The following is a 27,262-nucleotide window of genomic DNA, read 5'->3' on the forward strand; positions in this document are numbered from 1 at the left end:
GACTCTCCTTCTCTAGTAAAATGCACGTTAAATACGGTCAGTATTTTTAGAAGGTGGAAACCTAAATTAGCTTTGGTGGAAGGAAAACTAGACTTTACTTGCTTTTGACGCAGCATCCACTCTTCCCCAAGAAGGCTTCCTCAGATCTCAAGCATTTGTGTGTTGCTCTAGGGGATTCTATCTATCCCCTTATTTCTCAGAGAGAGAGAGAGAGAATGAATGTCTGTGTGTGTTTAACAACAGTGATCCTGTTACCACAGTAACTGGATGCCCTGAAAATACCAACCATTTATCTAGCAACATTTTTAAAATGGTGCAATCTTACCCAAAATCACCTTTCTCGGACTGAACTTTTTAATAAAATTGTAATAAAGTAACTCTACATTTGACTATTTTGCTTCAGAGCTATTAATCTGGCTTAGTTTGTATAGCCCCTAAAATAGAAACAAAAATAAAGAGATTTCAAAATATAAACATCAGTGAAAGAGAGTATTTTATACACTGACAAACAGAAAGCTTTCCCCAAATGATCATTTAAAAAAACCCTAATCTTATCTGTGAAATAATTCTCTTTACACTAATCAAATGATATTTACAGATGGGAAAGGGGGGAAATAGAATTTCCTAAATGCAACTGCTGGGTGGAAATCTGCCAAGCACAGCTGAGTTTGAGCTAGCCACTTTAAAGGTCTAGTGTTCAAAAGCTTTTGTTTGGTAATCAGTTGCAGAGTGAAATGACAAAATAAATGTCTTTTCAACAAGCCACACAAAAAACCCAAACTGTATCCATGTACTGTGCCCATCTTGGACTGCATAAGAGCTTCAATACAAACCAGAGCGAGCTTTTTCTGCCCATTTACCCGAGAGTTTTAATCTGTCGTTGCTGAGATAGCGGGTTTCTCTCTCACTTTCTACCACACTATTCACATTTGCAACAAAATACTTATAAACATTTCAGAGCTCTTATATTTAGGTGGATTTAGACCAAACTAAACAATTATGTTTCTGAACCTGACTTGTAAACATTATGACTGGTTCTCCTTTAGTGGGCATTTTAAAAGATTTTTGTAAGCTATTGTAACTAGCTCAACACCAATGCTAGTAGCAAATCCAAGGTACGACCAAGTGAAATCCGTTTCAGAATTTTTTCCTCCCTTTCAATTTTTTGGCCTGTGTGACAGGGCAGAGCGGCCCCACACTGGTACCGCAGGGATTAACCCTTCCTTCCTAGCAGAGGAAGCCACGCCCTGGAAGCTCTGCTGGGCATGCTCCAACTGGAGAACAGGTATAAAAGCCTGCAGAGCTGCTCAGTCGGGGCTGATTGCCAGAGGGGAAGGAGGGACAGCCTGTGCTCCAGGATCCGGAGGCCAGACAAGCCGGGATGCACCGTGATGCCCAGACGGAGTACATCACAGGAGAGGAGCACACCAGAGGACACCCTGAATTGGAGAACCCGGAGGTTATGGTAGGAAGTGACCCAGGGGAACTTTAGAGGCAAACGGCGTTAGAGCCGCACAGAGGCTCGGCGTGTTTCGGGCGGATCCCCGCTAAGCCGGTGGCAAGGGGAAAGTGCCACTACCAGGGCCCTGGGTCAGGACCTGGTGAAGAGGGCAGGCCCGGATCCCCCTACCAGCTCCCACACCACAGGAATCAAACGGACTCTGGCCACTAGGCCATGCTACCCTGTCCGAGAGGGGTGATTATATGGACGCAGGCCATTGGGCCACACTGCCCTGACATTTGAGGCGAGTTACTTGGACTCTGGCTGCTAGGCTGTACTACCCCGCCTGCGGGGGAGGAGTTATATGGACTCTGGCCATTGGGCCGCACAGCTCCAATGCTGGGAGCGATTTATAGGGACTCTGGCCATTAGGGCACACTACCCTGACCAAGGGCTGATTGTGTGGAGGGAGGCCATTAGGCTGCATTGGGCCGCCCACAGAGAGGCGAGCATGTGAACTTGGGAGTGGCGAGGTTCTGACACCCCATCCCACCCCTGCCACAAAGGGGCAGTGCAGTGCCAGGCCCGCCACAGGCTGACATGGACATATCCTGCCAGAATGTCTCCCCACAATACTACCATCCTGTACAATATTTTAGACCTCTCATTAAACTACACCAACATTAACACAGGGTCGAATCCTTTCTGACACCTAGTATCCCAGGTGACAGAATGGAACCCTACCCTAGACATCAGGAGAGTACGTGAGAAGTTAGGGCGTGCAATATTTCCCCAGTAGGAATAATACTCGGCTCTGCTGCTCTTTCCATCTCTTTCACTGAATCCAGATGCTGCAAGTTTCTCTGCTTTCTAAGGGCTTATCTACACTGCCCCGCAATTCGGACTACAGGGCCCTGAATAGCAGCACGCACCAAAGTACTAAGCTGTAATTCCTCTGTAAGGATGCCGTGGGAACAAACTAAAAGGCTCCTAGTCTGCATTAACATAGTGCTCTTCGAACAGGACTATGTTAATGCGAACTAGGAACCTTTTAGATTGCACCTGCAGCGTCCACACGGGGGAGTTACAGTGCAGCACATTGATATGCGCACCTAGTCCAAACAATGGGGCCGTATAGACAGAGTCTAAGTGTTTGAAAGATGGGAGCATGGACTAAGACAAGAGAGCTGATAAGGAGAAAGTCAGGTGGGTTGGGAGGAATTGTCATTTGGAGGAATGGGTGAGTGGTTATATTTCATTGCTTAGTGCCATGGTTCCAGTGACATCAGTTTCGTTCAGAGAAACACTTTAGTGAGAGATTCAGGGGCCCAGAACTTCTCAGCAGGTGGGCCATGATTCACAGTCTTGGGATTCACTGCAGCTCCTGGATCCATCAGGAGGCTCAGGCATGGCAGGCTGGGAGGTGGTGACTCCTTCTGTCCAATGTGCAATTGCCCACAGCGATCCACCTCCTTTTCATTTAGGTGCCAAATTTCAGAAATGCACTCTCCTTAGGGCTACCCTTGAAAAGCACCCTGGAGCTTCAGCAGAAACAGCAGCCTTCCTCCTTGGTGTGTCGTCATGGGCATATAACATCAGCGTCATGCATGTTGTACTAGCTACCAGCCCATTTCTTGGTATGATTCTTAGCTGTTGGGTATCACCTTTAAAATTCTGAAGTTTAGAGGCCCAGTTACACTAAGAGGGACCTAGTTAATCCTGAGAGAGCTCCACAAGGTAGCTCTGCCTCGCAGGGCCCAAAGCTGTACTCTTCAGGACCACAGGCAGCACATTCACAGATGAAAACCTCTGTATACTGTTCTGGTGGCCCACTTGAGAGGGTGAGCTTTAGGGAGGGATACAAGGCTTATCTGCTGAATCAGGATCCTTAACTGAGTTAGCTACTGAGCTAATAATGCTTGATGTCTTCAAACACTTTCGAAGTGAGTATGTGCTACGGCCCGAGGTGCAAGGTAATAGAAATGCCATATATTTTAATTAAGGCTAGGTTTTTCAAAGAGACCTAAGGGAGTTAGGCACCCAAAACTTATTGAAGTTCAACTCCTTTAGGCCCTTTGGTAAACCTCAGCCTCAATCCTTAGATTGTTAAACACAATCCAGTTGGCTGAGACCTGGGCAGGTAACCTCAATTAGAATTGCAGTCTTGTCTTGTTAGCAATTGCATTGCTCTTTTAATCTATCATCTAGTCTCCAGCTGGCAACAACAGGGTGATATGGTATCTGTGATATGCCCACAAAGTACAAGCAGTTTTGAAAGCCACTCATCTGTGAAATTTCAGCCCCTTCCCTCACTCCCAAAGGCATTCATACTATTCTGTGCAAATATAATTTGAAAAATGGCCTTCCAACTTTGTGGGAAAACAGCCCCCTCCCACATAACATAATTAAGATAAGCTGTGACCTACTGTAAATAGGCCTATGACTTACACTTACCCATAGTCTTCAGGAACCTGACAGTAGAACCAAATATAGAGATTCAAAATGAGAAGGAGAAACTGCAGCTATTCCCAGTGATGCCCACTACTGAGTCAACAAACTGTGTGCTTAAAAAGGGCCAACTTGGGTGATGTTAGGGGGAAATGCTAGATACAGGGTAGAAAAATAACCAATACCTTCTGGCACTACATCCACCGTAGTTTACTTCCACCCAAAATGCAATAGGTCTCCCCACAAGCATCAATGCCAGTCAATATAATAAAACAGTTTGCACTATTTGCACCTGAGGATCTACAAGGATGCGGAAGAGTTCCTAACCCTATGGTAACACAAGGGGAACCTGGGGTACAAAGAGGTGAATTTACCTGTCCCAGGCACTTAAGATACCACAGTAATAGGTGCCATGTAAGAACTAGAACCTCAATCTCCTGATTCGCAGTTGCAAGTTTTTATCAACAGAATACACTGTCCTCTGTGTTCACACTCATACACTTCTTCTATTTATTCATACACCTCTACCCCAATATAACGCTGTCCTTGGGAGCCAAAAAATCTTACCGCGTTATAGGTGAAACCACATTATATCGAACTTGCTTTGATCCACCGGAGCGCGCAGCCCCGCCCCCCGTAGCACTGCTTTACCGCAGTATATCCAAATTCATGTTATATCGGGTCGCGTTATATTGGGGCAGAGGTGTACTTTGTGTGTACACCTAACGTATGCACACATCCCTAATACGTATGCAGATATACACATACACTCTAAGCATGCATGCAGATAAGAGATCTCCAGGCTAAATATTTTATAGCTTTCCACATACTGTAGTTCAGGTTGTTTGCTGAACAAGCTCATCTCTCTGTTTCAAGCTCAGTATTTCTCTCCTTAAAAATTATCCACCTGCTGCACAACACAAAGCATTCTTCTGCGGCCTGCACCAATGAAGAGGTAAAAAAATGCACACCAAAGTAGCAACACATCAAAATATTATGAGGCTATGTTATTTAACATAATGCAATAATTATGCAATGCAAGGGGGGGAAAAACATGACATTTACCTGACAAGAGATCTGCACAAGGTAGACCAGTTCCTTGGATTCACAGCCGTTCCTTGTTACTTCATTCTGTTCCTCCGGGAGTGAAAGCTACACCAAGGAGCAGGTAGGGGGAGGGTAGAAGAGAAAGAGACAGAGACCAGGTCAGTGAGCAAGGATAAGCCAGGCATGTAATAATGCCTGAAGCACCACATTCACATCAACTTGCCCCGAGACATGCTGGGTATCAGGAACCAGGATTGTGCTTGTCTGACTGGAGCTGCGAGACTGAAAATATTCAGTATTTACCAGATATACAGACCTTGCAAAACACAATTTGATTTTGTATCTCAGCTGACAGTTTTTTAAATATACGGTGCACCACTCAAACAATTGTCAGCAAGCACAGAGTGAGAGCCCAGGATTAATTCTCTAGAAGTCTGTAAAACTAAATGCCCACTGGAAATATTCCCCATAAATATTCATGCATCAGATACCAGTGATCTTTCTTCTAGCTACCCACTTTATTCCATTTTTATTTTATATGTTGGGGCAGGCATTAGATAATAAAACATGTCTCCAGATTTCAACATTATCAAGTAATTTACCACAACAGAGTGCTTTACAGCATCATTCATCAAATACAAAGATCCATTAAGCACACTATTACCATGAGCTTTTTCAAAGCAGTGTACAGAGATTTAACCATATCATTCCTGTTCATGTAACGGGAGGTAGAGTACCTAAATCTCAGGCCTTGTCCGCATTTAAAAGCTTTGCTGGTATAGCTCTACAAGCAAACCCTCCAAGTATAGATGCAGTTTATACGGGCAAAAAGATCCTTTGTATACCAGTTCCCCAAGAGAAATAAGCTATACTGACACAAGGATGTTATTTTGCTGGTATAATGGGGTCTACACTAGAGCTTTTGTCAGTATAATTTATATTGCCCCCTCCACCCCAAAAAATCACAATATAGCTATGCCAGAAAAATTCTTTTTCACTCTGAAAATTACCCCAAGGTTCTGACTTAACGCCACGAAAGAAACTGGATTCACATGGCACCACACTCCATTCCATCTAATTTAACTCACCCAATCCTAAGTACGGCAAGGACTATGTCCCCCACCTGGGATCCTCAGGAACACTAGCCAAGGCCAATGTCTCATGAGCGATGAGGTGGATGAGATGCAATACTTAGGCTCCACAGAGGAGCAAGCTATGGAGCAGCCACCTTACACGCCTGAATTCCCCAGCCAGTAGTTTTAAGTCAAAATCTTAACATTCTGGATTTTTGTTTTGGGTGGCTTTTTTTTTTTTTTAAGCACTTATGAACCTCATAAGAGACATTTGCATGGAGAAAGCTGGGAAGTTAGATGCTGCAGTTCTCTCCACTATTGGCTTCTCTGGCAGTTCTCAACCCACGGCTCTCTAAAACGTAAGCAGGAGGCTCCAACAGAAATAGCGTGTAGTAGTGCCATGCAGCATGAAAATGCCGTCAGCTGATCTGAGATGCTCTATCAGCTTCCCATGGCAAACAGACAGTCTCTCAGCTTCCTCATTATGGGCTGAATTCTGTTGTGACATGCGCTACCATGCACTCTGAGTACAACGTGGCTGTACAGCACAGAATATGGCCCTATGATCTGATCTTCACTTAACATTCTCGCACTTCCAGCCAACAATGCTATGAGCCCCTCTCTGCACACATCTTTACTCAACCCTCTCCTCTTGACTCCTCTATCAGCTCCCTTTGTGCCCATCTCCAAAGCCTGCTAGCCTGGGAGTTGGGGGAGCGGGGGGTAAAAAACCCTTCGGTATTTAAACTCCTGATGAAATCAACAAGAGCTTGTGATTGAAAATCAAAGAACTTCTCACTGGAGACTCTTAATAGGAATAATGAAAAAGAGAGAAAATCATAAGATGCATGCTTGGTAATTAATTTTTTACATATAAACATTCTGTCTGAAACCACTTTGCACTTATACCAAGATACCATGAACATTTTCCTCCAAAAATGTTATAAGGTGGGCAAGCATTTTACCCTATTTTGCCTATTTGACAGATGGGAACACCGAGGCAAGGAGTGTATCCAGTGTCACACAGTGAATCAGCCAGAGACCCAGGAATAGAACCTTAGAAGGTTCACATTGACCAATAGACCCGCTTGCTCCAAATATCTCCTGGGCATATGTCCAAATTAGTCACTGCCAATAAAAGGTCATTTTTAAATCTTAATGAAAGTTGGGGGGAGGGGAGAAATAGCAGTATATTTTACTGGTTTTGATATCCCATAATAAAGATGGCTTAAATATTTTTTTAGAAAACAGAAGTTTAAAATTGTACCCAAACAATTTAAGACTATCCACAGTTGCAAGCCAATTACTTGAGACATCCAAAATATACCCCTTGAAAAATACGGTTTATAAAAGAATCACAGAGCTTCAGAAAAAAACAATATTACCTCCTGTGAAAGGGGCATTGAACCTAATGAAATAGCTCATCCTCTCTCTCACACACACACATACACACGCTCTCCAGGAAGAGAGGCCCATCCTCATAATCCTGCTGGCTCATAGGGTGGTAATTAAGTTGAACAGTGGATGCATTAGTTATACTTGCCAGAAGAATTATTTGCTTCCTCTTTCAAGCAAAAATAAATTCAGCTTTTAAAAAAAAAAGAATGAATGGCTTGAAGAGAAAAATCTTTAAAATGAACTTTGCTTGCTGGGAAATTTGCACCTAATTGATCCATCTATAATACTTAAACTAGTCAGGAGCAAAACTAATCCAGGCAAAAACTGAAAGAGACAAGAGTGAAAGAGATCAAGCGAATGAGTGGCCTATCAGTTCACAGCAGCAGATGAAGTCTTGGTTCTCCCTATAACCTATCTCCCTTTGCATCTTTAGATTAGGTAGCCACAGAACATATTAAACAAAAGTGACAAAATGTGCCAATAAATTAAACACATTCTGCATCTATAAGACATAATGTCCTGAATTTTAACTACTCTTCTGCTCGCTACATACAGTATGGTAGGAAACAAAAAGGTGTCTTGGGCCCGGAAACACCTTAGGCTTTGGACCATTTATTTTATACTCAAGATATTAAATACGGAGTTTATCTCACACGTGTCCCTTGCACAGTGCAAATTTTCTGCTGCTCTTAAGCAGTCTAGCCTGTTTAGCAAATTAAAAGTCTCCATTAAGGGATTATTTGTCTGAGAAACAAAGAGGGGCCCCCCAGTATTTGTGCCTGACTGATGGGGTGAACAGACAATTTAGGAAAACAACCTGCCTAAAATGAGGGACATTTAAAAATCTTGCATTGCAACTGCTGTTCCTGTTGTCAAGGATAAGAATCTTCAGAGAGTTCCTGAAGGTGAAGACAATTCTGCTCTTGGTGTCAACTCCATCCTCATTTATTGTCTCATTTCCTTTGCTCTCCAACCCTCGCTCCTAAAAAACGCTTTGAGTTTCTCCCCCTCTCTCATCCCCACACCCTCTTCCCTGCTACTGCTTACTACTTGGGCTAATCTGCCTCTTGTCCTCCAGACAACCTCCAGCTATCAATCGTCCTGCAAAGCGCACTTTCCCTTCCAGCAGGATAGATGGAACTGTAAAACTTCAAGACTATTCAAACAGTTCTGTCCCCGTCGGAAAGAGGTTGTTCAGCACTGGGTATGCCCTGCTGCCTGTTAATATGATTGAATATCATGATAAATTTCAGAGTAGCAGCCGTGTTAGTCTGTATTTGCAAAAAGAAAAGGAGTACTAGTACTTGGTTAGTCTCTAAGGTGCCACTAGTACTCCTTATCATGATAAAGTTATTCAGTTCTGCATTTGTGCCCAGGTTTTTCCCCACTAACGTTTTATTTGCAGCCAAAACTTAACGTTTGAAGTGCTGCAGCATATCGAGTACACCTGAATGGTAACAGCAAAAACACACAGTTAAGGGAAAACTAAAGAGTTTGAAATATTTTCCACATTTGTAAAATACCTGGGTGCTCCAGTCCAGTTAAAAAAGTGGGTTTCTTTTTCATGGAGAAATCCCCCCCACCCCAATCTTTGGCCCACATTTAAGTGTGATAAGAAAGGAAGTGCAAATTACTCCTGCTTAGACACACATACACTCATTCTACCAACCTATAAGGGAAGCTCAGGCCTTGCCTACATCAAGAAAGTAGATACTAAGCTACATCAGTATAAGCTCCACGTGGAGGAGTTTGCCCCAGTGTAACTACATTGGTGCAGTTACATCAGTGTCCATGTTCTTAATGTAGATATGACCACACTTGGTGCGTCTTCCTGCCCCCGGTAAATCAAGTTAACTTGGGGATTACTTTATATTACATTTTCTTTCTGCTCCTTACAGTGTAAGTTACAACCATTCAGACTGCCTTACACTGGCACCTGTAGAGTAAGGTGGGTGGGAGTAAAAGAGAGGGAAAAGTGTATCTAACTCACAGCCCCCTTTCACATCACCTCTGAATTTGGCCCTTTATCTACTGAAATTCACTTCCTGCCTATTAATTAAGAGCTTGCTGAATTGCTGATGCCCCTCTAGTAAACAGGCAAGGGATTATCTAAGAACAATGTATTTAGCGATAGTATCCAGCCTCCAAGGAGAGAAAGCATGTCCTCTAGATACCATTCCCATTGCCATTAGAACAATGAGCCAGTATTGAGGTCTCTGAAAACAAGCTACCCAGCTGTTTTTATATGTTCTGTGGCAATAGAGCAAAGTGTGCACAGAATATTGCATTAGGCTGCAGACTGCTAGCAACTAGCTGATTATTTCTGCTCTTTAATACCTGATATGACATGATGTGACATGACGGGTCATTCCCTAGTAATTTTCCTTCTTTCTAATTGGGTCTCTAATGAGAAGTGAAATTTTAAATGTACCATATTCCCTTGCATATACGCAAACTCCCTAATTTTGGTTTGTAAAAACTCACAAAATGAATGCCTGGCATAGGAACTGGCCATGCTACTCTCTGTGCAGCCAATCCCACATCCCTTGGTAAAAGAAAAGGAGCAGAGTTGCAGAAGAACCTGTTGAGCAGGATAGGAGGTAAGGGAAAAACAAGTGGCTTCTGAAACAGCTTCTTCATGTAAAACCCTACCCCACACCTCATTGCCAAAAAAAACCCTGAAAATTATGGCAGAAATGTCTCAGTCCATATAGATGACTGAACGGGAAGTTGTTCCAGTATGTTTCATTAGGTTTACCTTTTACTGTACCTTTCTCTGCAGCAAAACATTCCAGTAATATGAATAATATTTTGCATACTCCCTTTTCCTCGGCTGAACAATTGCTTGCTTTCTTTTTTTTTTTTTTTGCTCTCTGAACAGCGTTACTACACGGTATATTAGTATCTTATTTGACTCCGCCCTATTTAGGAGCTTTTCACTCCAAGCGTCTCTCGGAGACACAACAGTCTAAAGAGAACATGTGCATAAAGAATGTAACATAAGAATGGCCATTCTGGGTCAGACCAATGGTCAATCCAGCCCAGTATGCTGTCTTCCGACAGTGACCAGTGCCGGATGCTTCAGAGGGAACAGAACAAGGCAATTTATTGAATAATCATCCCTGTCACCAAATCCCTCCTTCTGGCAGTCAGAAGTTTAGGGTCACCCAGAGCATGGTGTTGTGTCCCTGACCATCTTGACAAATGGTCATTGATGGACCTATCCTCCACAAACCTTATCTAATTCTCTCTTTTGAACCCAGTTATATTTTTGGCCTTCACAATATCCCATGGCAATGAGTTCCACAGGTTGACTGTGTGTTGTGTGAAGAAATACTGCCTTATGTTGTATTAAACCTGCTGCCTATTAATTCCATTGCGTGACCCCTGGTTCATGTGCTACTTCAAGGGGGCAAAGAACACTTCCCTATTCGCTTTCTCTACACCATTTATGATTTTATAGACCTCTGTCATATCCCCCCTTAGTTGTCTCTTTTCCAAGCCGAACAGACCCAGTTTTTTTCATCTCGTCTCCTATGGAAACTGTTCCATGCCCTTTATCATATTTGTTCTCTTCTCTGTATTTTTTTTCCAATTCCAATATACCTTTTTTGAGACAGGGTGATCAGAATTGCACTCAACATTCTGATGGGCCTGATCCAAAGCCCACTGAACTCAAAGGAAAGCCTTCCATTGATGTTGGTGGATTTTGAACCAGGTCCTATGGGCCGAACTGACAGACCGCAAACCTGGGCAAATTGTTTTGTTCTTCTTAGAAAAGAAGCCAGAGACAGACACTGCTACAAGAAAAGGGTACTCGCCTCCCCTCCCAGCCCCCGGACTTCAGCTGGATCATCTAAGCAAGCACTGAATGGAAACAGCAGTCTCCAACAATTTATAGGTAGTTTAACATGTTTCATATCACTTGAAATGCTCACTTTTCACCTTCAAAATCACAGCCTAGAGCTTCCTGAAAATAACAAACAATTATGTAGTGGTATGTTTGGGAGATGTGTGCTCAGCTAACGTAAGTAGATATGTATCAGAGGGGTAGCCATGTTAGTCTGGATCTGTAAAAATGGCAAAGAGTCCTGTGGCACCTTATAGACTAACAGACGTATTGGAGCATTAGCTTTTGTGGGTGAATACACTAATGCATCTGACAAAGTGGGGATTCACCCACGAAAGCTAATGCTCCAATACGTCTGTTAGTCTATAAGGTGCCACAGGACTCTTTGCCATAAGTAGATATAATTGACTTCATTGATCTTTTTGATTAGACAGCATAATCTTTTCAATGGCAGCATTTTATAATGAGACATGCTAAGATTATGAGGTCACAAGAGAAAAAAGTTAGATCTGCAGATAAACATGGCAAAATGTTTAAATAGATGCCAAGACTGTAAAGAAAACACTCGAAGACTGAACTGCAGAATATGGTACTCACTTAATTACAGACAGGGAAATGGATAACAGCAGCAAAGGAATTCTAAGAGAATGCTGCAAGAACACACTTTTCCATTTTAACAATGGCTTTAGGAATAAATTATGCGCTGACAGTTGCATGCAAACTCCCAGTGCTATAAATTTATGCCATATTATCAATCAGCTACACGGGCAAAGACAAGTTTCTGAGCATCCATTCTGCATTATTGGACATGCCAATGAAGGATGGAAGAGTGCAAACATCCTATAGACCTGTGTTAGGTTTCTGTTTGCTTCAGCTATAATTTGTCAGAGAGCTGGCATTCATTTTTCTTCCGCCTTCAAGTTCACACGTCACTGTGTACAGCTGACTGTAGTAAGTACCATAGATCCTAATATAACGATCCACTGAACAATAGCTAACTATAATAAACTGAATAGCAGCAAAGAGTTCCAAAACTAGAAGACCAGCCAAAACAACAAGCATGATCTCACTGCATCAGTCCACTTAATGGGAATAGTTCCACCCTTGGTATCTTGAAAGGCAACACTAAATTATATATCCTGCTTACATATATTTTGCAGAAAAAAACAATGGTTGCCAGCCAAGACTTTATTGATCATTTATACAGACAAGGCTAGCGAGGAAAAAGTAAAAAAAACCTTTCTACTTCATTGGCCCCTTCATTGTCTGGGATAAAGCAGCTCATCTCTAGTAAGCTAGCAGCTAAACAGAGTGATTAAATGAGTCTCCTGCAGAGAAGAATTTATTGGCTTTCTGGATTTCTCTTCTAGAAATAGATCATAAAAAAACCAGGTGTTCACAGCTTATGGTACAACACGGTCTAGAAGTGTGATTTAAATTATGTATTTTAATACTATAAACATTTTTACAACACACACACAGAATTTCTAAATTATGTTGCTTTTCTTGCAATGGGACAAAAAAGAAGTCATTTGCCCTCTCCGAAGAGACTTGGAAAGTTTCATCCTGGTAGCTCTACATGAGTAAGTTGTTGTACCGATCTGTGGCACAACGGCATTTGGACCAATGGCAGGCATTTTAAATTCTCATTCATTATCTGGAACTCCGCAATCACAAACCCTGGCTGAGAAGCTGGCTGTATGCAAGGCACACAGGACCTGCCACATTTCACACTGCTGACCACATCATCTAACTGTCCTGATTAAATAATATTTCATGCCAAAATTAGGAAACAAGGGTTGGTTCATCTGTGAAACTTGTTCATTCCAACTTCTTTATAAAGCCAGGAATATTCTTAGCTCATCTTGGTCAGAACATACGTGCACAAGCACACCCCTAAACCAGCAAGCATATAATACTTGACTATTGGCATAGTGTTATCATGGAAAACAGAGCTTATTAAGGAAAAGGTTTCAAGAGCTTTGCCAAAGGAACCATTCGTAATTTGTAAACGATTGCCTTCATTTCCATGACATAAATCCTTCTGCATACGGCAGTAAACAAAGCTTTGCCTAGTTAGCAAGGTTTACCTGCATTTTACTCAAAAACATGTCTAGGTTTCCTTTAAGTAATAATAATTAGAGTGGAAAGATAACTATTTGAGGTACAAAATGCTGTTGAAAGCATGTTTGACCCCAAAAGCGTACCCCAGACCCAAATCCGCTTCCACTGAAATTAACCGAAGCAAGATCAAATCTCCTGAACCCACATTCACCTGTCCCATCACAGAAAGGTGTTTTGAATACATCGAACCACTTGCCAAGCCCCATCATGTAGTGGGGGCAACACAACCTACACTGACTCAGGACTACCTCTGGGAAGATCTGATCCTTGGCACAGTCACTGTGTGAGCTCTCACAAGACCTTAGAACAGGGGTCGGCAACCTTTCAGAAGTGGTGTGCTGAGTCTTCATTTATTCACTTTAATTTAAAGGTTTTACATGCCAGTAATACATTTTAACATTTTTTAGAAGGTCTCTCTCTCTCTATAAGTCTATATATTATATAACTAAACTATTGTCGTATGTAAAGTAAACAAGGTTTTCAAAATGTTTAAAAAGCTTCATTTAAAATTAAATTAAAATGCTGATCTTATGCCACCGGCCCGCTCAGCCCGCTGCCAGCCTGGGGTCCCGTTCACCTCGGGCGGCAGCAGGCTGAGCGGGGCCTGCGGCCGGGACCCCAGCTGGCAAGGGGCCGGCAGCCAGAACCTCAGACCGGCAGCGGGCTGAGCAGGGCTGGCCCCCAGGACCCCAGAGCAGCAGTGGGCTGAGTGGCTCAGCCCGCCGCCGGTCTGGGATTCCGTCCGCCAGCTCCTGCCAGCCAGGGGCCTGGCTGCCAGCCCCGCTCAGCCCACTGCCAGTCTGGGATCCCGGCCCTGCCCACATAGAGTGGGTACCTACCTTCTCCCTGGTTCTAGCCCATTCTCTTCCTCTCTCTGCACTGAGCTGAGGGTGGGAGTGCACTGAGCACAGGGCTGGGGGTGAAGGAGCAGGTTGGAGGTTGGGGTGCAGGGTCTGGTCAGTAGCTAGAATGAGGGAGGGGGCTCAGGGTTGGGGCAGGAGGTTTGGGTGTGGAGTGCTTACCTGGGCAGCTCCCATTTCGTGCGAGGGGTGCAGGAACTCCTGTTTGGTGTTCAGGGTGGGGGTGGGAATGTGGGGGGGGTGCAAGAGTCAGGGCATGGGGTGTGGGGGGGCTGGGTATGTCTGGGAGTGCAGGAATCAGGGCAGGGGCTGGGGGTGTGTGAGGAGGGTGCAGGAGTCAGGGAAGAGGGCTGGGGGCGTGTGAGGAGGGTGCAGGAGTCAGGGAAGAGGGCTGGGGGCGTGTGAGGGGGGTGCAGGAGTCAGGGCATGGGGTGTGGGGGGGCTGGGTATGTCTGGGAGTGCAGGAATCAGGGCAGGGGCTGGGGGTGTGTGAGGAGGGTGCAGGAGTCAGGGAAGAGGGCTGGGGGCGTGTGAGGGGGGTGCAGGAGTCAGGGCATGGGGTGTGGGGGGGCTGGGTACGTGTGTGGGGTTCTGGAGTCAGGGCTGGGCTCGTGGGGGGTTGCAGGGGTCAGTGCAGAGGGCTGGGAGTGTATGGGGTTGCAGGGGTCAGTGCAGAGGGCTGGGAGTGTATGGGGGGGTGCAGGGGTCAGGGCAGAGGTCTGGGGCTATAGGCTAGGGTCGTGGGGGTGCTCCCAGCCCCCCGCCCAGAGCAGCTCATGGCAGGGGGCTGGAGGGGGTATGCCATGATTTCACCCCCCTTCCCCAAGACCCCTTCCCCACCGCTTCTCCGCCTCCTCCCCAGAGCAGGGAGCGGCTCCGCTTCTCCCCCTCCCTCGCAATGTCCATCAGCTGATCGGCAGCAGGGAGGGAGAGGAGGAGGGGCAGGAACCCAGCACGCTGGGGGAAGAGGTGGGGGAGAGGGGAGCTTGCCTGCCCTGCAGCAGTAACTGGCAGGACCAAGCTTCTTCACGCCTGCCCCCACGGGGGCAGGGCGGAGAAGAGTGGGCCAGGGCGGGCAGGATTTTGAATGGCACGCTGCTGCCTGCCAGGGTCCCAGCTGCCGGTGTCCTGGCTGCCGGCTCCGCTCAGCCCGCTGCCTGGGTTCGGCAGCAGGCTGAGCAGGGCCAGCACCTGGGACCCAGTAGGCAGCAGCATGCCATTAAAAATCGTCTCGCATGCCGTCTTTGGCACGCGTGCCATAGGTTGCCGACAGCTGCTTTAGAATATCTTTATGACCAAGTGCAGTGGAGTTTATGGAACATTTCATGGTAATTCTCCCAAGCAAATGTCTGTGGTAACTGTGCAATGACTGTGTGACATCAAAAGCAGAGAAGCCTGTATCTTAAGAGGTATTATTGTATTTGGGGCCTGGTGAATGGCTCCTTTAAAAAGTTCCACTCACAGAACCTTTGCAGGGAAAAGTTCTGGTGCTGATGACCTGGGCCACAGGCGGTTGACTTCTGTATCATTCAGCAGAATATGTACTCAAGATCACAGATCTGCTACTAACCCATGCTGTCAAATCCATTTTCTGCATTTCAGGACAAGATATTGACAGAGCATGCCCTTGTCCCTGACCCTCCACATTGAGTGCATCAATTGACACATTGCTGAATATGCTGTTCTGTTTCTGATAATACTGGGTTTGATCTACATACTATATAATATTCTGGGCACCCACCCTCACAAAATGTGCCAGGAACATTTAGCAGACAAGGCACAAACTACGCTCACCCACCCAGATCGTAATTGTCCAAAGAAGTTGCTCTCTGCAAAAGAGGGGACAAGCCGAATTTTGCAAAGCAGTGTAGCACTGGCTTTCATCTAACTTTAACTATTACTAGACCAATGGATGTACACAATGGGATAGGCATTGATATTTCCTGACAACATGAGATACTGGTTTCTTTTGAGACAGCCCTTCCAAAAGGCAAAGGCAAGTGCCCCACAAGAGAGCTCCCAGTTGGTGATCTCTCAGCACTGCTAGGACAATGGGAAGGGCATGGGGAAATTGGGGAAGGCATCATTAGGGAATGGCTGAGCCACACAGAAGAACAAAAGCAAAGGAAAGTGGAGGATGGGCAGCCTACCTCAAACCTATGCAGACACATACCCAGGATGTCTTCACTGCAGAGTTAGGCGGGGCTCTTTCCAGTGGTTTCTTCCTAAAGCCCTCTCTTGTCCCTACATAAAACTCTTTGACCTGAGTGACGTGATGCTTCCAATCAGGCTAGCTGAGGGGCGGGGGAAGGAAGCATTACAAACCAGATGCCGCTTTCACTCGGGCTGGTAACCCACCCAGTTTCCAACGAGGACTTCAGGCTAAATCGCTTGAGAGTTGATAGTCCTCCAATGTGTTCCCACAATTCTTCCTTCCACGCACCCCCTGTGCCCAGAGGACAGACAGATTCTCCCACAAGTCACTGAGAAAGAACAGAGCAGCTCAGCTTGCTACAGCACAAGGAGATATGGGACATCCCAGTGACACACAATGGGGAGTGCAGCACCAGTGAGCACATGGTGATTAGGATATGACTTTGCAGTGTGGCTGCTCACACCAGGGCTATTCCAACCCCAGAAACGATCACCCGAGTTAACTGCAAGGCAGACATGCCCCTAGGGAGGTCTAATACATGTCTGGTGAAGTACTGCAATGCATTTATCCAAATAATACACCAATTCCTCTTCTCAACAACGGCAACCAATCCAAATACAATCACCCTGCATCTCAGAAACCCGGCCGTTAGTCACTGCTGTGCAAAACGTAGAATTATCAAGTCAGAAGAGATGGGGAGAATGCTAAAGAACCATGAGCTGTCTCTTGCCAGGAGTTATAAGTCAGTGGAAAGGTTGATACTTTTCCTGGCTAAGAGCATGTCATTGTTCCAAGGAAATCTGGTAATCTTTTTATATTTTTCCAAAATGGAATTTAAGGTTACTCCCTGGCAAAGGCAGCCAGACACATGCAGTTGAAATTGCAGCTGCTCATGCTCAGCTATAGAAAAAGCTCATTAAATGTCTAAACCACTATTACAGTTGATAATTTTTCTGATAATATTTGGAACTCATTTTTTTCTTTTTAAACCACCACACTTTTAATGCCCCTTGAAGTCAGTCCTCTCATTAATTTATGATGTTTGTGCAACTTAGCAAATCAGACGAGTGAAACCACAGTACAAATGTCACCTTTATCCACTGCTGTGGAATGTACGTATTGGGTGAAAATTACATCTGATGGACAAAAGCAAGAAATATGAAGCTAATTTTTCTTGCAAACTATTTCTATCCCTAGTTAAAAAATATCCAGGTCCAAATCCTGTCACACACAGCGTATTTACTCAGACAAAACTCAAGGGGAGTCTGGCTAGAGTTGCCTTGAGAAAGCACTACAAGATTCGCCTCTTCTCATTTATTTCCACTGTTGAAGATTAAGAATCACTCTCACTTTAGATTATGTTGCTCAGTTATACACCATGTCCTAAAAGCCTCATCACAGTTAAAAGGGAAATTAAGTATTTATGTAATATTGCAGCACCCTGTGAGGTGCAGAGTGCCCTCAACTTCCATTCATGTCAACTGGAGTGAGGGCATTTGGCACTAGGGCTGGCCAAAACCAAGAATTTAATTCAGCAAAAACGGAAAATGTGTTTTCATTCTGAGAGAGAGAAAGAGACAGAGACACCCACCCACCTGATTAGGACATTCATCTGGGGTGTGGAAATCCCAGGTGCAAATCCCTACTCTGTGCGATTCATTCAAGGCAAGTGCCCTACCCACAAAGCTATATAGTCAGGCTCTCTCAATTCCATCTCGGACTTGAGAATTATTCCCCCAGAAAGTTATGTTGAAACCAATATGTTTCTGCAAAAAGATCTGGTTTCAACAAATCAGCATTTTCCAGTGAAATGACATTTAGCTGAAGGATTCCTAACCAGCACTACCTGGCACGTCTCAGTATCACGCTCTTAAAAATTAATTGAAACAAAGCTTTAATGCTACACAGTCATGAAGCCAAATGTACTCTTTCAGTTTATTACAAAGGTTATATTCAACAGGTGACACTAGAAACAGGAGCTATTCCCTCCTTTTTCAAATTCAAAGTTACTCAAGGACAACAGACAGTATTTTCACTAACTCCTAAACTACTCCGGTGACTCAGACACTACTTAATCTCAAATGAGTGCATTGACTCGATTACCTGCATCTCTCTTTCTTATAAATGATGCTCATTCTAAAAATATGGTAAATATGCCGTTTTGCTATTTTATTGTAAGCACAGTTTTGACTGGGAAAGACTTTTTTTCTACTGGGGAAAGCTTTCCAAGAAATTATGCATAAACTTATTTTCCAGGATTTATTTTTCAGAATTACATCTTTCTAATTTTGTTACTTTCACTCCCACACAGCCCTTTATGTCCTGGCATGGGAACACACAGTGGCACAGTTATTCAAAAAAATTCAATCTCATGTGCATGAGGCTAATATACTGGAAGAAGAAAATGGGATTACAGAGAGGAGGACAGAATTTTTTATCCTGAAGAACCCTTCGTTGCTTGTGATGATGCATAAGTTGGAAATAACTCATCTTGACTCTCAGTTCCCAGGTTGAATGGTCAGTGCTGGCAGCTTTATAACATTACTTGTAAACTGAGCGTGTTTGATCTCAAAGTTATTGAGACACACAAAATGATTTTACAGCTTCCCTTCCCAAAACAGACCTGTACTAAGTTGCCGGCTTTTTTGCCTGGTTTGATGGTTCATTCACTGTAAATGTGTGAAAGGAATGATCTTCAGACACAGGCACTTATATATGCACTTTTCTAATTATATGGCTGCAGTCAATCAGGATCTGGTCTATATTAAGCATCAAAACCTTTTTAAAGTTTGAAAGCAGAATATTTTCATGAAGTTAATACAACAGACATTTAAAAACAAGCCTTCCACAGGGCTGTGCCCAGACCATAGCCTTGGGCATTGCATTTGCTGATTGGCCGAGAGTACATAACACCATGCAGTGCTCCATGAGCTGTATTTGCCACTTGCGGGTTTTCTGGGTGGAATATATTGGTATTACTTTTCTTTAAAACCCTAAATGGTTTGGCTATTGGAGAAGCCAACTCCCTCTCCCCATGCCAGGCTACAGAACTGGTGATCAGCAAAGATGCTGGAGCTGAAGCCTACTTGGTATCAGAGAGAAGGTGGATGTCTGCAGGGCATTCTCTATAAGGGCCACTGGCTGTATTTTGCTTCTTACCTTGGGATGCTAAAACTTGGATTTGTTAGCATTCCAGGCTTGCAGAATTCCTTTTCTCTAGGGAATTTGGGAAGAGGTAGAGAAGAAGGGGTTGTCATTATTTGCTTTTGGTGGGGGTGCTTTTTATGAATGTATTTTTGGTGTTTTTCTGGAAACCCAGCTCCTGGAGTCCTATGATTATAGGAAAATCTGAGTTTGCTGCCTTTTTGAAGTAAGTTAGTTTCCACTCCCCATGTTTCGGAGAAAAGCTTGGAAATATGAAATGAGTATTAAAGGCTCAAATTCCAAAACATGAAAAAAAACAATTTTTTTTTTAATTTCATGATTTTGGGGTGCATGACTCACCATTGTTTCATGTGTGGGGTTGGCAATACCGTGTTTGTTTAGAGGACTTATTAGTGACCACTTTTACGTGGGAGAGCTGTTCACTATGTGATTTTGGTGATCAACAGGCAAATCAAGCAAGAGTGCCCAGATCGTAAGACGGTCCCACCTTTGGGGATATTCATAAATCATAAACAAATAAAAATAGAGATATAGATAGAATAAGTATTTTTGGAGGGGCGAGGTAGAATTTTAAAATAAATGCCCACAAATTCCTGGGCATCTTTATATTTAATCATATTCCTGTTTAATAATAGAAGTGCCATATAAGACATATGGTGATACAGGAATCATCCCTCAATTTGCTGAATATACGTCAGCCTGTTATTTCTCAACATTGAGGCTCGATCTACACTTTGAAGGCTTTGCCGGTACAACTGTGCTGGTATCATTTACCAGCCAAGCGCTCGTAGCATGGACATAGCTTATACCAGCTTTTGCCCATAGCTTATTCCACCATCCCCAAATGAAATAAGCTATACTGGCAAAAGCGTTGTTTTGCTGGTATAATCTAACTTTTGCCAATACAGCTCTGTTGGTGACAAATCAGAGCTCATCACACCTCTGACACAGCCATGTTGGCAAGTTTGTGACCCGACTTTTAGATGTCAGGTAGGTATCTGACATCCAAACACACTGTCACTACTACGGCATGCTGTTGATTACATAAGCATTTTATTCTGCCAAGAAAACGGAACATTCCAATTTCACAAACAAGGGAGGGGTGGGTGGTGTCTTACTTTACAGCCACAGTATTTTCATGAGTGCGTGTCTGAGTGCTGACACCCCTTGAAAGACCACAGGTCATTTCTACTGGATGAAAGCAGTGCTCATTGCACTGCTTGTAGCCCCCATGTGGTCTGCTGTGCAGATGTCCCGGCTTACCCATGAAGCAAAGAAAGCAATAAGAGTAAAGCAGCCAAAAGGAAATTAAAATGATCTCGAGGAACAAGGGTAATCTATTTCAAATCATTTCCCATAAAACAATTATCATATAAATGAAATATCTCCTTAATAAAAGCGTTTGCAAGGACACATTAAACTTTAAGATATATGATCACATTACTTTTATATGAGTGACAAAGATCTAGATACATGCACTGCCATCCTTCCTGAAAAAGACACCTCAGGGTAAGTTAGGCCCTAAATATGGGGGGGGGGGGTATTGTTTTTAAATAAGAGTTTCAAAAACATACACTGGAGCACTTTTAATGGGAAGTGTCCTTTAAATGAAATGAGTAAACGACTGGTACATTTCTTAAAGGCCAAGGCTCACCGAGTCCAAGTGATTCGGTGAGAATTTCAGCTTCCAAAATGTGAAAACACAACAAGTGCACCCTCAGGAACCAGAAGCAGAACAAAAAAGAGCCCAAAGCTATTATTAATTAAAAGGAGCCCTCATGGTTTTTTAAGCCAAGGTCATGACTTTTTTCAGACTTACCTCACGATTATGACAGGTTTCAGAGTAACAGCCATGTTAGTCTGTATTCGCAAAAAGAAAAGGAGTACTTGTGGCACCTTAGAGACTAACCAATTTATTTGAGCTTAAGCTTTTGTGAGCTACAGCTCACTTCATCGGATGCATCCGATGAAGTGAGCTGTAGCTCACGAAAGCTTATGCTCAAATAAATTGGTTAGTCTCTAAGGTGCCACAAGTACTCCTTTTCTTCTCACAGTTATGGAACTTTTGGGGTCAGCAGTACTGCAAACAATGCAACTTGGCATGAGAACCAAGTGACAGTAAAAGCAGCTAGATCAGCCAAGTCTAGTGGCACCATTCCCACTGCAAAAAGGTAAACACACCCCAGAAAGGATTATAAGTAGCTTCAGTGTTTAAAGTTCTGTCAGTTTCTCTGAGCTGAAGGCAGGTGTTTTTTCCTTATTGTGTGATTTGCATCACAGTGTCCCCTTGAGACAGAGATAACAGGACACTGAGGGGGATCTTTTCATTTGTGGTGCTACAAGTGGAGGGCTCAGTTGTCACTCAGCCCTATGTGGCCAGGCAGAGAAGTAAAGGGCCTTTCCCTATCCTTGCATGGTCCGGCTGGATCACAAATCCAGGTGGAATGGAGAAGGCGGGCTCCAGGGAAAGCAAATGGGCAAATGAAAGCCAGCAGAGCTGAAATGGTGCAAAGTGTGTGTGTGGGAGGACGGGCGGGGGAAGGACAATAAGCTGCATTCTGGAAAAGCTGAAGTAACTTACTATCCCTCCCTGCCCCAGGGCAAGAGGTAACTCTCAGAGAGCCACAATTCCTTCTGGGCCACCTTCTGGGCCAATGCACCTATCTGTGCCCTCTTACTCAGAGTTCAACCTAGCGTCGAATTAGCTGTATCTAGCATGGTTTTTAAAAGCCTCATTCTTGAGAAGTCCAGGAAGCAAAAACTGATCCTGCTGAGCTACTTATTTATTGGCTATGAAATGAAAAATTGCTCCTAACCCTCTGGAAAGCTTTATCTGTCCATCGTGGGTTTCTCTATAGGTCCTGTAGCATGGCATCTAAGCCCTGAATTAGATGCCCTTGTGCATTATTCGGTATCACCTGTATCTTGAGAACCTTAAGATGTTAATTAAGTTCCGAATTATTATTTATACGTATTAGTATTAAAGTTTGGAGTGTGTATGCACTCCCTCTCACTCTCTATTCCAAGGACTGTTTCTAGGGGAGAAAGGGGAAGGAAACGATTAATATAGGGAGGAAAAAAAGACTGCTAACATTTAAATCAATTAAAACACAAACTCTCTAATAAATCCAGTTTCATCAATAAAAACACATTCTGTGTGTTATTAGCAACAACTAAGAGCAGAAGTACATCAATATAAAATGCAGTTCCTGAAATTAATACTGGTGAATGTACTACAACTTAAAAACAAAATAATAATAGTAATTAAAAAAATCATTCAGATTTATTGGACAGGGTCGGAAATTAAAAAAAACACAAGGCTGTTTTTAAAGATAAACCGTTTATACTGCAGTAACTTTGTTATTCACACTGACTTCCTCAGTGTATAAACCCTGCCAACAGGCCAAAGGTTAATATGGGGGAGGAAGAAAAAGGGAGAGGGAAATCTGATCATTTTTCTTCATCCTTGGATTTAATGCTATAAAGTAAGAGATTTTACTCAAAAGCCCCTTTCAGATAGATCTGAAAATTCTACATGAAAAACGCTGCCTATTAAGCTGTAGTCTCTTTCATTCGCTTTATTTTCCTGTTAACATTTGGTGCCAAGCTAAAGGCATTTCCCCACCAGTTGTAGATCTAGATTTTGAGATTTTGCAACAGTGAAAGGAAAATAAACAATAAAGATCCTTTGTACAATGTGTAAGATCGCTGCAAGTCCGCATTCTACTTACCCCTGCTACAATGATCTATTCTTTCCATGGATGGGACCCCTAGCCAAGGCCTAGCAGTTCCAGATCTCTCCTTAGTTTCCCAGCAGCTAATTGAAAAAACCTTCCAGGCATCAGCTCCGAAATGCAGGAACTCCAGCCTAGCAAAAATCAAATTAAACTCCCCACATTCAGCTCAGTTGCTCTCCCCTTTTGCAGCTGCTGCTCCTTCGGATGATCGTGCCTCGTTTAAGATCTCCCTCTGTAGCCCGGTTAGCCGTTTCCACACTGCCCATTTCATGCTCAATTTGCACTGTAGAAAAATCAGTGGTGTTCCTTTCCCTCTCTCTCATTGGAAAGGTCCCACAAGACAAGCTGTGGAGCTTAACAAGAGCCAAGAGAAACAGAGAGGGAGGGAATGCGTGCGGGGATTGTGTTCAGAGTAGGCATAAAGTCTGCTGCTACAGCTCAAAAGGCAAAAAAAGTGACAGCAAACTGCCGTCACATGAGCACTGTTTAACTCCAGCTGATTTCTGATTCTTCTTTCATTTCTACTGATATCTAACAGCCCAGACTTACAACCCCATGAAATCTCACTAAAGTCAATGGTGCTGCACAGAGGGCAAGTCAGAACAGAATCTGCCCTCTAATATTTACAATATTACAGCTCTGTTCACTACACAGATTATTAAAGAAAATGAACAGCGTTCAAACGATGGAGCATCTGCTTTCGAAAACCAAGGAGCAGCCAGAACGGCCCCATTCGAATAATTACCCAAACGTATTTATATTAAGATGTCAGTTTGTTCAAAGGGTCTGTATTATGACCATGGGGGGGTGGGTGGGGCGAGATACCTAAGTGCTTGGAAATCAAATTATACAGAGTTTTATCCAGTACTGGGATTTTATCATTCAGAACCTGGTGGCAGATAAAATTATTATAAGAGAATCATTCCTTTCTGCTGGCCCACAGTTTTGGTCTCTGTTTTAAAATGTACATGATAAGTTAATTGTTTAAAGAGCCACTGGCTCTATTGAAGACTATACTACGCAGCTGCTGCTGCAGTCTCATGGCATTGCTGATGGTCCAGGATATCAGGAGAGCGTAAATGAGCTCTTTGATACTCTCTTACCAGCATTTCCATTCAGCGAGCAGCAGCACCAGCAAGCCAGTCCTTGCATGGCATTACCTATTTATTACCCCACGAAAGGGACAGAAATGCAGCAAGCTCTTCCAGCGCTTGCTACTGTGGCAATTATAAATTCCTAGGCTAAAATACAATCACCTGATCACCATAGGTTTCCTGACATAACTTCGTTCCTTTATTTCAACGCTCTAGTCAAGCAGCATCCTGGACAAACTAGATTTTGACTCTTCCACTTCAATCCAAAATAATCTGTGGCGTTCTGTAATATTCATAAAAGGGTGAAATCAGCACTCAGAAGTTGCTAGATTACAGTGTCTTTTTTCATGATCATCCATGAGTAGGGCCCTACCAAATTCACGGTCCATTTTGGTCAATTTCATGATCATAGGATTTAAAAAATTGTAAATTTCATGATTTCAGCTATTTAAATCTGCAATGTCAGTGTTGTAATTGTAGGGATCCTGACTCAAAAAAGAGTGTGTGTGGGGGGGGGGGTTTGGCTGCAGTTCTCCTTTCCTTACTTCTGTGCTGTTGCTGGCGGCAGCGCTGCCTTCAGAGCCGGGCAGCCAGAGAACGGTGGCTGCGGGCCAGGAGCTCAGCTCTGAAGGAAGAGCCACCGCCAGCAGCAGCATAGAAGTAAGGGTGGCAAGGTATGGTATTGCCATGCTTACTTCTATGATGCTGCTGACAAGGTGCTGCCTTCAGAGCTGGACAAGCACCTGGCCAAAAGCTGCCGCTCTCTGGCCGCCCAACTCTGAAGGCAGCACAGAACTAAGCGTGGCAATACCCTGACCCCCCTAAAATAACTTTGTGACCCCCCGCAACTCCCTTTTGGGTCAGGACCCCCAATTTGAGAAACGCTGGTCTCCCCCATGAAATCTGTATAGCTGGGTAAAAGCACACAAAAGGCCAGATTTCATGGACTGTGACGTATTTTTCATGGCTGTGAATTTGGTAGGGCCCTGTGCATGAGCTACTGCAAGGTTCTTCTGATGATGTAATTCTTCTGTCTGGTGTGTGATTAGTTGAGTTGGTTGGTTTTTTTATATGTTGTGGCAGGGCTGAGCTCTGGAATAAACCTGAGTTGGCCTCTTCCCAATTTGCTTATGTAGTTAAATTTAATTCTTAATAAAATGCCACCTCACTGTTTAACCCCTTTTCCAGATCATTTATGAACATGTTGAACAGGACTGGTCCCAGCACAGATCCTTGGGGGACCCTGCAATTTACTGCTTTCCATTGTGAAAACTCGCCATTTATTCCCACACTTTGCTTCCTATTTTTTAACCAGTTAGCGATCCATGAGAGGACACTCCCTCTTATCCCATGAATGCTTACTTTCCTTAAGAGCCTTTGGTGTGGGACCTTGTCAAAGGCTTTCTGAAAGTCCGAGTACCCTACATCAACTAGATCATCCTTGTCCACATGCTTGATGACTCCCTCCAAGAACTGTATTAGATTGACGAGACGCGATTTTCCCTTTACAAAAGCCGTGTTGACTCTTCCCCAGCATACTGTGTTGATCTGTGTGTCTGATAATTCTGTTCTTTACTATAGTTTCAAACAATTTGCCAGCTACTGAAGTTAGGCTTAGTGGCCTATAATTGCCAGAATGAACGCTGCAACCTTTTTTAAGCATCAGTATCACATTAGCTATCTGCCACTCATCTGATACGGAGGCTGATTTAAGTGATAGATTACATACAAAAATTAGTTCTGCAATTTCATATTTTAGTTCCTTCAGAATTCTTCGAATACCATCTGGTCCTGGTGATTTATTACTGTTTAACTTATCAATTTGTTCCAAAACCTCCTCTACTGACACCTCAATTTGGGACAGTCCTCAGATTTGTCACCTAAACAGAATGTTTCAGGTGTGGGAATCTCCCCACATCCTCTGCAGTGAAGACCAATGCAAAGAATTCATTTAGTTCTCCACAACAGCCTCGTCTTCCTTAGCACCTTGACCATCCAATGGCCTGACTGTCTGGCAGGCTCCCTGCTTCTGATGTACTTTTAAAAAAATGCTGTTAGAATTTAATGTTTTTTGCTAGTTAGACTTCAAATTCTTTTTTGACCTGCCTAATTATATTTTTACACTTGACTTGCCAGAGTTTATGCTCCTTTCTATTTTTGACTTCACATTTTTGAAAGATACCTTTTTGCCTCTAACTGCCTATTTTAGCTGTTTAGCCATTGTGGAATTTTTTTTTGTCCTCTTGTTGTTTATTAATTATTTATTATTATTATTATTTATGGTATACACTTCGTTTGAGCCTCTATTATGGTGTTTTTAAATAGTCACCACACAGCTTGCAAGCATTTGACTCTTGTGATTGTTCCTTTTAATTTCCATTTAACTAGATTTCTCATTCTTATGTAGTTCCCCTTCTTTGAAGTTAAATGCTAGTGTGGTGGGTTTCTTGGGTATTATACACACACAGATGTAAAATTTAATTACATTATACTATATTCACCTCTTGGACCACATCCCGTGCTTCCCTTAGGACTAAATCAAGAAATATGTATCAGAAAAATGTCACGACTTTGAAGTCTTTGTATGTTCCAATGGTGAACATGGGAAATGTCCCTTTCCAGGAAATAAATCCCCCATTTTTAGTCCTGCAAGGCTGAGAGATGCTGAACATTAAAGTTGTGACATCATCTTTTTCCAGAGAACGCTGTTACCATCGCAGGACTGCCTCTTTGGGCCCATGCAGAAGGAAGTTTGGGTGGGTTGTTTGAGGTTGCTTTGGCATGTGGACTGTTAGGATAAGTCCTGGGGAGGTGGGCTAGTGGGCAGTGTATATGGTGGCAATACATCACATACCTCTCCAATTTATCAC

At 43.5% G+C, this 27,262-nt stretch overlaps 1 protein-coding gene across 4 annotated transcripts in view; it reads right to left on the reverse strand.

Annotated features, from left to right (window-relative positions):
• ARHGAP32 (Rho GTPase activating protein 32) overlaps nt 1-27,262 on the reverse strand; it is a 266,577-nt gene that overhangs the window by 134,518 nt on the left and 104,797 nt on the right. For all 4 annotated transcript variants that reach the window (XM_037882261.2, XM_043534160.1, XM_043534161.1 and 1 more), the window contains one exon: nt 4,955-5,041. In XM_037882261.2, coding sequence (XP_037738189.1) covers nt 4,955-5,041 — 87 coding nt within the window. The remainder of the gene's footprint in view (nt 1-4,954; nt 5,042-27,262) is intronic.

This window comes from Chelonia mydas, chromosome 22 (genome assembly GCF_015237465.2).
Source record: "Chelonia mydas isolate rCheMyd1 chromosome 22, rCheMyd1.pri.v2, whole genome shotgun sequence".
In the NCBI taxonomy this organism is placed as follows: domain Eukaryota; kingdom Metazoa; phylum Chordata; order Testudines; family Cheloniidae; genus Chelonia; species Chelonia mydas.